This window comes from Gekko japonicus, unplaced genomic scaffold (assembly GCF_001447785.1).
Source record: "Gekko japonicus isolate JY-2015 unplaced genomic scaffold, Gekko_japonicus_V1.1 scaffold2024, whole genome shotgun sequence".
Classification (NCBI taxonomy): domain Eukaryota; kingdom Metazoa; phylum Chordata; class Lepidosauria; order Squamata; family Gekkonidae; genus Gekko; species Gekko japonicus.
The window spans coordinates 23,274-33,442 of record NW_015163149.1 but is presented as its reverse complement, the minus strand read 5'-3'; the positions used below and the strand labels follow the sequence as shown (position 1 = coordinate 33,442).

Sequence of the window (10,169 nt, the reverse complement as noted above, 5' to 3'; positions counted from 1 at the left end):
AGGAGGAGGAGGAGGAGGAGGAGGAGGAGGAGATTGGATTTATACCCTTCACTTGGAGTCTCAGAGCGGCTTACAATCTCCTTTCCCTTCCCTTCCCCACAACAGACACCCTGCGAGGTAGGTGGGGCTGAGAGAGCTCTGACAGAAATGGCTCTTTTTCAAGGACAGCTCCGAGAGAACTATGGCTTGCCCAAGGTCATCCAGCAGGTGCGAGTGGAGGCGTGGGGAATCAGACCCGGTTCTCCCAGATTAGAGTCCGCGCACTTAACCACAACGCCAAACTGGCTGAATAAAACTCAGGGGTACCCAGATGAAATGGATGGGAAATAGATTCGGGATAAAAAGGGAGCACTACTTTGCTCGATGAGTAATTATATTGTGGGGTTCACTGCCGGGGAATGCAGTGATGGCCACGAATGTATTTCAAAAGGGATGAAGCAGATTCATAGAGGAGAGGACCGGTAGATACTAGCCACGGTGGATAAAGGGAACCTCCATAGTCAGAGGCAGTCTACCCCTGAATCCCAGTGCCAGGAGGGCAACATCAGGGGAAGGCCTCGGCCTCTCTGCCCTGGTGTTGGCCTTCCAGAGGAACTGGTTGGCCCCTGTGTGAGACGGGATGCTGGACTTGATAGACGAGTGGTCTGATCCGGCAGGAATCTTCCTAGGTTCTTGTGAAGGCCTCGGCCTCTCTGCCCTGTTGCTGGCCCTCCAGAGGAACTGGCTGGCCCCTGTGTGAGACGGGAGGCTGGACTAGGTGGACCCTCCCTGGTCTGACCCAGCAGGGCTCTTCTGGTGTCCTTCTCAGGGGAAGGCCTCGGCCTCTCTGCCCTGTTGCTGGCCCTCCAGAGGGACTTGCTGGCCCCTGTGTGAGCCGGGATGCTGGACTGGATGGACTCCCAGTGGTCTGATCTAGCAGGGCTCTTCTTACGTTCTCGTGACTCCAAGGAAGAGGCGGTTCCAAGAGAGGCTGGTTTGGACTCTCCCTTCTTGGCAAGGTCCAGATGGCCCATCAAGAGCTCTCCGCTCCGCGGACCGAGCGGCCTGGTCGCTGGCCCTGCGCCCGGAACCTCAGGTTGCGCGCACATCCTTACCTGATGGGCCTTTTCCGCTGACCGGGAGAAACGGGCTCTCGTTGACGCTTCCACTTCAACTTTGATCTGCTGTTTGTTTGTTCTCTGGCATGGAACGGACGCCCTGCGGCTCCCCACAGCCGTGGCAACCGGCCACCCGGCCTGGCGAAGCACCAGGTCAAACCGGCCCAGAGGACCTGGGTGGGAGAGGGAACCAGGGGGAGGGCCCTGCAGCACCCCCAAGGAGACGGCCCTTCCGCAAAACAGGAGGAAAACCGCCTCCCAGAGTGGGGTCACAAGCAGAGGACGGGGAAGACGCCGCACCTGACACTCTTCCAAGCCAGAAAGATCGATTCAAGGCCCTGAGCCCAGAAAGCCGCCCAGCCTGCCAGTAAAGACCAACCTGATCTCGGCACCCCTCCTTCTTCAGCGGTGGGACCCCCCCCCTTGATCCTCACCTGGCACCACTCGCAGCTGCTGGGTGACCTTGGGCCAGTCACAAGCTCTGTCAGAGCTGTTCTCTCAAGGACAGTCCTCGGAAGCGCTGCTCTCTCAGCCCGACCTAGCTCACAGGGTTCAAGTTAATTCATGCCATAGCATTCCCCATTACTATGTATGGGTGGGAAAGTTGGACAATGAAGAAAACTAACAGGAAGTCAGTTTGGTGTAGCTGTCCCCGAGAGGAGGGCAGGGAGCTGTTCCTGTGGGCAGCAGAGGAGAGGACTCGCAAGAATGGGTTGAAATGAAGGGCAGGAAGGTACCGGCTGGAAATTAGGGAAAACGTTTTGACTGCCAGAGTTGTCCAGCGTGTGGAATCGGCTCCCTGGGGAGGTGGTGAGCTCCCCCTCCCTGGCAGTCTTCAAGCAGCAGCTGGACCAACACTTGTCAGGGATGCTCTAGGCTGATCCTGCACTGAGCAAGGGGGTTGGACTAGATGCCCTCTATGGCCCCTTCCAGTTCTGTGGTTCTATGATTCTCTAATGCCTCGGCTGTGTTTTTAACAGCACTGTAATTATTTTTCCACCACCTTCTGATTTGGTCCTTACTCTGTAATTCACCCCAAGGCAGTCAGAATGCTGCTGCAGGCAGCCACCACCACACCACCCTGGTTATCCGCGCCCCCTTTCCCTGCCGTCTCTCCCCCCCCCACAACAACTCACTGCATGTCGGGGAAGGCCTTGGCGAGGAACCCCACTTCCATCTGGATGGCCGGCGTGTCTTCTAGCTCAATCATCCCGGCCAAGTGCGGCACGGCGGCGTCCAGCCAGGAGGAGGTGGATTTCTGCGAGGAAGGGAGGTGGGGGGGGGATGTCAGTGGCTGTCAGGGCAGGGAGTTAATTATAGCTCGCCCAGGGAGGGGGGAGAGACGGGCTGCCGAGCTGCCCCAGCAAACAAACCGGAGGAAGTGACCTTTTCAAACAAATCACACGCGACCCGCGGAACTCCCTGCTGGGGGACGCGGGGCAGCGAGGCAGAGTTCCCCCCCCCAAGGATCTTATAAACAACAGGAGTGAACCGTCTGTCAAAAAGACAAATGTCTTTTTTGCACGGTGGGAAGCCTCCGCTCAGAAGCGCGCGGGAGAGGAGAGCCGTGACAGGGAGGAGGGACAGGCCCCCTTCGTGGTTCCCACCCATTTTCCCATGCAGCCCCCTCCCCAGCTACTCTTCTGCGGCAGGGCCCTGAGACCTGCAGGGTTGCCAGCCTCCAGGCAGGGCCTGGAGGTCTCCCTGAATAACAGCTGCTCTCCAGAGGGTAGAGATCAGTTTCCCTGGAGGAAACGGCCGCTTTGGAACATGGACTCTATGGCTTTATATCCTGCTGAGGTCCCTGCCCTCCCCAGATTCCACCCTCCACAGGATCCACCCCCAAATCTCCAGGGATTCCCAAGACTGGAGTTGGTAAGCCTGATTCAGCTGGGAGAAAAGTGCCCAGGGAGAGATTCTGTAAGGAGAAACTTCCCGGGGAGAGAGAGAGAGGGAGAGAGAGAGAGAGAGGCCGTAGCTCAGCTACAGTGTTGCCTGTAAGCTGAGTGAGTGTGAGCCAGCTCACAGTCTTTTAGCCACCGGCTCGCACGTTTTTGTCCTAGCTCAGGAAGGAGGGCTCCAGAGCAAACTAATTCATGCCGTAGCCAAATTGCTCGCTTACAGGGAACACCGGCTGCAATTCTGGGAGATCTCCAGGCCCTACCTGGAGAGGTTGGCAACCCTGAAGCCCCAACCCTGATTCTTGGGCATTCACAGATGCACACAGACTGGGGGGGTCTCTAGAACAGAGGTGTCAAACGTGTGGCCCGGGGGCCGGATCAGGCCCCACGGAGGGCTTCTATCAGGCCCGCAGTGGAACTGGCTGTCTTCTGCTTCTTCTTCTGCTTCTTCCAGTTTTGCTGCTGCTGCGTCATCGTAGGTTTGCAGCTTACAGATACGCACACCCGAAAAGCATACTCAAGATTGCAACGGCACAGACATTTTGATGCAATAATTCAGAGCGAGAGGTGTCAGTTATCAGACACTGTTCAATAAGCAAAATATTGCAGGAGTGCTAATGTTTTAAGCATGTTTTTATTTTAAGTAAAGAAACCCAACCCTTTGCGTTTGTGTCCTTTATAAAGTTTATATCTCCGCTACCTGGCATTACGTCTTATGACACACGTGGCCCGGCCCAACGAGGTCCCATTTATGTCAGATCTGGCCCTCATAACAAATGAGTTTGACACCCCTGCTCTAGAACATGCCCCAGAATCCCTTGCCAAAAAACCCCAGAACACAACTCAGCGCCCCACCTGCCTCCTCTGCACATGACGAGCCCTGTTCTTCTGCCCTCCTACCCATTTAAAAGCCTCTACCACCACCACCCCGCACCCCCACACACACACAGAAATCTCTCACCAGCTGGGCGAAGAACTCCTGGAGCTGTTGGGCCTCACTGCGCAACTTGGCTGCCATTTTGGATCTCATCTTTGAGGACGTGCAGATGATCCGAACTCGCATCAGGGGGCGGACGTATTCGGTGAGGACCCCGTGGTGCAAGTCTTTCACCAGCATCTGGTTGGCCAAAACAGAGTGGGGGCGGGGGGCGAGGGAAGACCAGCAATGGGAACGAGCTATGAGTTCTGGGGCACGGAGCAGAAAGGGGTTGGCTGAATCCAGGGGTCATTTCCTGCAGGAGCGCCCAGGAGCGGAGCTCCGGCAGTAAGGCGCTCAGGGGGCGGGCCCATGCAACAGGCCCCACCCCCTGCTCCCAGCAGCCCTCAGTCGGGCCACGAAAATCTTGTTGGGTTTCTAAGGGGCTGCTGAACTCGAACCCAGCGCTAGCTCTGCCAAGGGGTCACGTCGGTGGCTCGTGCAGGTCACCTCACCTCGTATGGCTCTGGCTTCATCTTCTTCAGCTTCTGGGCGTGCTCTGAGAGGAGAGCCATGATGGTGTTGAAAGCCTCGGAGTTGTTCAGCCACTTCCTCTTCATCAGCTTGTGGAAGTAGGGCTGCGGGGGGGTGGTGGCAGGGAGGAGATCAGAGGGATTGTCCTCCTCCGCAAGGGGGAAGCAAGCAGTGGGATCGGGGCCGGGGAGCAGCCGGGCTTTGCCCCTGTGCAGAAGGGGGGACCCGGGCAGGGGCTGCAGGTTCCTGCCCACCCACATTCCCAGCATCCCTGGCTCTCAGTGGCAATGATGGCGTGAGCAAGAGTTTGGGGGGGGAGCCTCCCTTTCCCCAGGGCCCCTCCTCCACCGGAGCCGGGGTCTGATTCTGGAAGGGTTGACAGATCCGGGTTGGGAAATACCTGGAGATTTTGGAGGCGGAGCCTGAGGAGGGCGGGGTTTGGGGAGGGGAGGGACTTCAGAGGGGTATAAAGCCATAGAGTCCACCTTCCAAAGAAGCCATTTCCCCCAAGGGGAACGGATCCGTTGTAAAAGCGAGAGATCGCCAGCTAACACCTGGAGGTTAGGAAAAAACGAGCTCACCAAAGAAAATCACTCTTCTATCATTCTAACACACTGAGTTGTACTTCTATAACAAATTTCCTGTATCAAACAACAAGAATGAGTGTTGTTTAATACAGGAAATTGGTTATAGAAGTACAGCTAAGTGAGTTAAAATGACAGAAGAGTGATTTCCTTTGGTGAGCTCATTTTTTTCTATTGTATTCGCACCGAAGCCTGTCTTGTTTTTAACACCTGGAGGTTGGCAACCCTAGATTCTGGCCACGCCCTCCCTTTCTCTCCCCACCCCCGGATGTTCCCCTGGGAGTCAGCCTATAAGGAGATGTTTGATTCCCACACCCAAATAGAGAATCTGGACAAACTAGTTCTCTGAGAATTCATCTATCAAAACATTTAGCCGCAGATAATCTCCAGGATCTATCGGGCAGAAGTTGACTCGCCACCTTGAATTTCTGTTAGGACCAGGGGTCATTTCCTGCAGGAGCGCACAGGGGCAGCGCTCCGGGAGTAAAGAGCCTAGGGGGCGGGTACATGCAACAAGCCCTACCCCCTGCTCCCAGCAGCCCTCAGTCAGAGCAAGAAGCAGCCAGGTAAGTTGCAGAGACCCCTCCCAGCCCCCCGGTCCAAAACAGTCCAGTGACACCTTTAAGACCAAGTTTTATTCAGATACAAACTCTCCCTCCTCTGCGAGGACAGATCTTCATATTCCCCCCCCCCCCAATAGCTAGCAATCCAAAACAGTCCAGTGGATCCTGAGCTGTGGGTGTTGCCTTCTGACACACTTCCGGTGATGTCAGGGGGTGTGGCACATGCAAATGAGTTATGCTAATGAGTTATGCTAATGAGCTCCTGCACCTCTTTTTCTACGAAATGACCCCTGGTTAGGACAAATGAAGCCGGCCCTCCCCGAAAGGAATACCTTCAGGTTCTGAAAGAGCTGGTTGGTGAGCACCCGGTTGCAGAGCCGTGTCACCTTGTCCAGAGAGGCGTTGGCCTGGCCCTCCGCTGTCTCGCTCTCAGGGTGACCGCATCTCGCCAAGTCCCTGACGTATTTCCTGAGGAAGAAACGGCTGTCACTTGGGGGTGCGTGCAAAGGGTGGAAATAGCAGGCATTCACACACCAGCTCCTCTCCGTACATAGAGAAAATCCGGCTGACTCAGGAGCCGCTTCAAGGCATCCGACGGAGCCCATGAAAAGCTGTCCTGCGAGACTCAAAACAGGCTGTGATAGGCCAGAAAGGCTGCCAGTCTCCTGGCTCACCGCAGGCGTGTGGAGAATGCCACAGTTGTGGGAGCGGGGCAGGCCGCCATACCACTGCAAGATCGCCTGCTCTTTCCGGCCTACGAGCTCCAGGCCCGCCCAGCCGTTGGCTGAGCCAGGGTGATGACACGGAATGTTCACAAACACTCTAAGGCGGGAAGGGAATATGACGGCAAAAGTATTTGGCAAAGACCGCCTTTTCTGGGGCGGTGGGGTTTACACGGCTGCCCCTGCTTTGTCATTCAGGCTGGATGGGAAGCGGGGGGGGGGGGGCGGAACTCACCGGAAGGGTGGGCAGCAATTGACGAGGGCGATCGTCCGGCTTGTGTAGCTGTCGGCCGGTAGGCTGCACTCTGCTTGCCCCTCGTGGAACTTCTCCACCTTCCTCTGGAAACTGGGGGAGATGAAGGGGGGGGGACGACAAAGGGGAAGCAAAGTCGGTGGGGTGGATTATTGATTGATTGGTTGGTTGGTTGGTTGGTTGGTTGATTGATTTTGAGATTTTTTTTATTCTGCCCTTCCCAACAGCGGGCTCAGGGCGGATCACACAAGAAACTGAGCCCAAGACTCATTACATAAAACCACATTAAGATCATTAAAACAATAAGCAATAAATATCACACAGGTAGCGACGAATCTAAACCTGTTTGAGCCACAAGGTGAAACCAAAAGGACCCCTTCAGCAGATTGGAGGAGGAGAGGAGATTGGATTTATCCCCCCCCCCCTTCACTTGGAGTCTCAGAGCGGCTGACAAACACCTCTTCCTTCCCCTCCCCACAACAGACACCCTGTGAGGTAGGTGGGGCTGAGAGAGCTCTGACAGAAACGGCTCTTTTCCATGAACACCTCTGACAGAACTACGGCTTGCCGCATGTGGAGGCGTGGGGAATCAAACCCGGTTCTCCCAGACTAGAGTCCACGCACTTAACCACTACCACCAAACTAAATGCCCCCTGCAAGCACAATTTCATTCTCAGGTGCCCATCGCTGTGGCCTCAGGGCTGGTTAGGGTTAGGGTTAGGGTCTCCCAACCCTCTCCCCATGCAAGTGTCCTCCGTATTCCCCAATTTTACCCAGTGCCAAGCCAAGAGAACACCTTGTTTCCAACCCACCCCCATCCCTCCAAAGTCCAACTTGGCCCTGTCAACCCCACCCCTGCTGTGCCTCCCAGGTCCCTCCTTCCCCCTCCCCTCCCCACAACAGACACCCTGTGAGGTAGGTGGGGCTGCGAGAGCTCTGAGAGAACAGCTCTGGGAGAACTATGGCTTGCCCGAGGTCATCCACCAGCTGCAAGTGGGGGAGTGGGGATTCGGGGAATGAAACCCGGTTCTCCCGGATTAGAGTCCGCGCACTTAACCACGACACCAAAAAGCCACCTAAATAAGAAGAGGACGGCAGCAAAAGATAACATGAGTCCAGAGCAGCCTAATACACTTCCTGGTAGGAGTTAGCAGGATAGTAGTCATCAGCAATGCTCCCTCTAGGCTGTGGAGTCTTGTGAGCGAGAATTCTACTTTGTGAGCTCCTGGCATTAAAGTTGTGAGTGGGCAACTTGGCTGCTGCTTAAATTAGTTTGCTCCGGAGCCCTCCTTCCTGAGCGAAGATAAAAATGTGTGAGCCGGAGGCTAAAAAACTGTCAGCTAGCTCACACTAACTCAGCTTAGAGGGAACACTGGACATTGGTAGGCCTCCTACGGGCAGGGGAGGCCGAGATGGTAAAAAAACAACCGCCGCCTCAACCAAAGGCCCGGTGGGTAAAGCAGTTCCACTTTACAGGCCCTGCGGAATTGCAACTGTCCGGTGGAGGCGTGGGGAATCAAACCCGGTTCTCCCAGACTAGAGTCCACGCACTTAACCACTACCACCAAACTAAATGCCCCCTGCAAGCACAATTTCATTCTCAGGTGCCCATCGCTGTGGCCTCAGGGCTGGTTAGGGTTAGGGTTAGGGTCTCCCAACCCTCTCCCCATGCAAGTGTCCTCCGTATTCCCCAATTTTACCCAGTGCCAGCCAAGAGAACACCTTGTTTCCCATCCACCCCCATCCCTCCAAAGTCCAACTTGGCCCTGTCAACCCCACCCCTGCTGTGCCTCCCAGGTCCCTCCTTCCCCCTCCCCTCCCCACAACAGACACCCTGTGAGGTAGGTGGGGCTGCGAGAGCTCTGAGAGAACAGCTCTGGGACAACTATGGCTTGCCCGAGGTCATCCAGCAGCTGCAAGTGGGGGAGTGGGGATTCGGGGAATCAAACCCGGTTCTCCCGGATTAGAGTCCGCCCACTTCACCACGACACCAAAAAGCCAACTAAATAAGAACAGGATGGCAGCAAAAGGTAACATCAGTCATCCCCAAACGGATGTCCTCCTTTTCCCTCAGTGCCCCCTGCATGCCCGGGCTCCGCGGTGCCATACCTCTGCAGGAATTCCGCCAGGCAGGACAGGCAGCACTGAGACATCCTTCTCCCGAAGTCCGCCGTGATCTGGGGGGCTTTGTCCGTGTGAGTCCTTAACACCTGCGAAGCGGGAGAAAGATTCAGTGCCGGCCGGGGCAGAAGGATTCGAGCGTGTCCAGAAGAGGGCAACCGGGACCGTGAGAGGGTTGGAACCCAAGTCTTACGAGGAAAGGCTGAAAGAGTTGGGTCTGTTTAGCCTGGGAAAGAGAAGGCTTAGAAGGGACACGATTGCAGTCTTCAGATATCTGAAGGGCTGTCGTGTAGAAGGTGGAGCAGATCTATTCTCTCTTGCTCGGGATTGCAAGACTAGATCTAATGGGTGGGAATTACAAGGGAGTCGATACCGGCTAAAGATCAGGAGAAACGTCCTAACTGTAAGAGTGGTTCAGCGGTGGGACAGACTGCCTCGGGAGGTGGTGGAGGCTCCTTCACTGGATGTTTTGAAGCGGAGGCTGGACGACCCTCTTTCGGGTATGTTGTAGGGCTGTCTTTCGGCTCTGCTCCTGCAGAGTGCAGGGGGTTGGGCTAGATGACCTGCAAGGTCCCTTCCAACTCTAACATTCTATGATGCTATGATTAGGAGCTTTCTGAGGCTGTTCCCCGAAGTCTCCTCCTCCTCGGCTGCAAACAGGGACAGCTGAAGTGACAGGCTGGCCGTTTCCGCAGGGAACAGCTTGGAGGAAGGTTTCCCACTTGGAGGGGGCCGAGGTCTCTAAGGGTCCATCTCTGCTCCCTCTGCTCCAGAAGCCACTGTGCAAGGACACATGGGGCAGATTCACACAGATGTGGAGCATGCAAACAAAACAGAAAGTCCAGAAGATATGAGAGGGAGTCCAGAAAATGGCAAATGACTGGTTGAGTGGCACCTGACGTGATCCCCAAGCGGAAGGTACGGGACTCCAGAAACATCCCATCAAGGAAGGCAAGGGCAAACCACCTCTGCTTCTCCCTTGCCTTGGAAGCCCTTTGCTGGGGTGGCCACAAGTTGGAAGCTCAGCAGGGTCGGTACTTGGAAGGGAGACCACCAAGGAAGGCTCTGCAGAGGAAGGCAAGGGCAAACCACCTCTGCTTCTCCCTTGCCTTGGAAGCCCCTTGCTGGGGTGGCCATAAGTTGGAAGCTCAGCAGGGTCAGTACTTGGAAGGGAGACCACCAAGGAAGGCTCTGCAGAGGAAGGCAAGGGCAAACACCTCTGCTTCTCCCTTGCCTTGGAAGCCCCTTGCTGGGGTGGCCATAAGTTGGAAGCTCAGCAGGGTCAGTACTTGGAAGGGAGACCACCAAGGAAGGCTCTGCAGAGGAAGGCAAGGGCAAACCACCTCTGCTTCTCCCTTGCCTTGGAAGCCCCTTGCTGGGGTGGCCATAAGTCGGAAGCTCAACAGGGTCTGTACTTGGAAGGGAGACCACCAAGGAAGGCTCTGCAGAGGAAGGCAAGGGCAAAACACCTCTGCTTC

At 55.8% G+C, this 10,169-nt stretch overlaps 1 protein-coding gene across 1 annotated transcript in view; it reads right to left on the bottom strand.

The window, feature by feature from the left end:
• EXOC3L2 (exocyst complex component 3-like 2) overlaps nucleotides 1-10,169 on the bottom strand; it is a 24,816-nt gene that overhangs the window by 9,528 nt on the left and 5,119 nt on the right. Inside the window, exons 3-8 of the mRNA XM_015407017.1 lie at nucleotides 8,680-8,780; nucleotides 6,553-6,663; nucleotides 5,928-6,063; nucleotides 4,430-4,552; nucleotides 3,960-4,115; nucleotides 2,234-2,355 (exon numbers count right to left, since the gene is read on the bottom strand). Coding sequence (XP_015262503.1) covers nucleotides 2,234-2,355; nucleotides 3,960-4,115; nucleotides 4,430-4,552; nucleotides 5,928-6,063; nucleotides 6,553-6,663; nucleotides 8,680-8,780 — 749 coding nt within the window. The remainder of the gene's footprint in view (nucleotides 1-2,233; nucleotides 2,356-3,959; nucleotides 4,116-4,429; nucleotides 4,553-5,927; nucleotides 6,064-6,552; nucleotides 6,664-8,679; nucleotides 8,781-10,169) is intronic.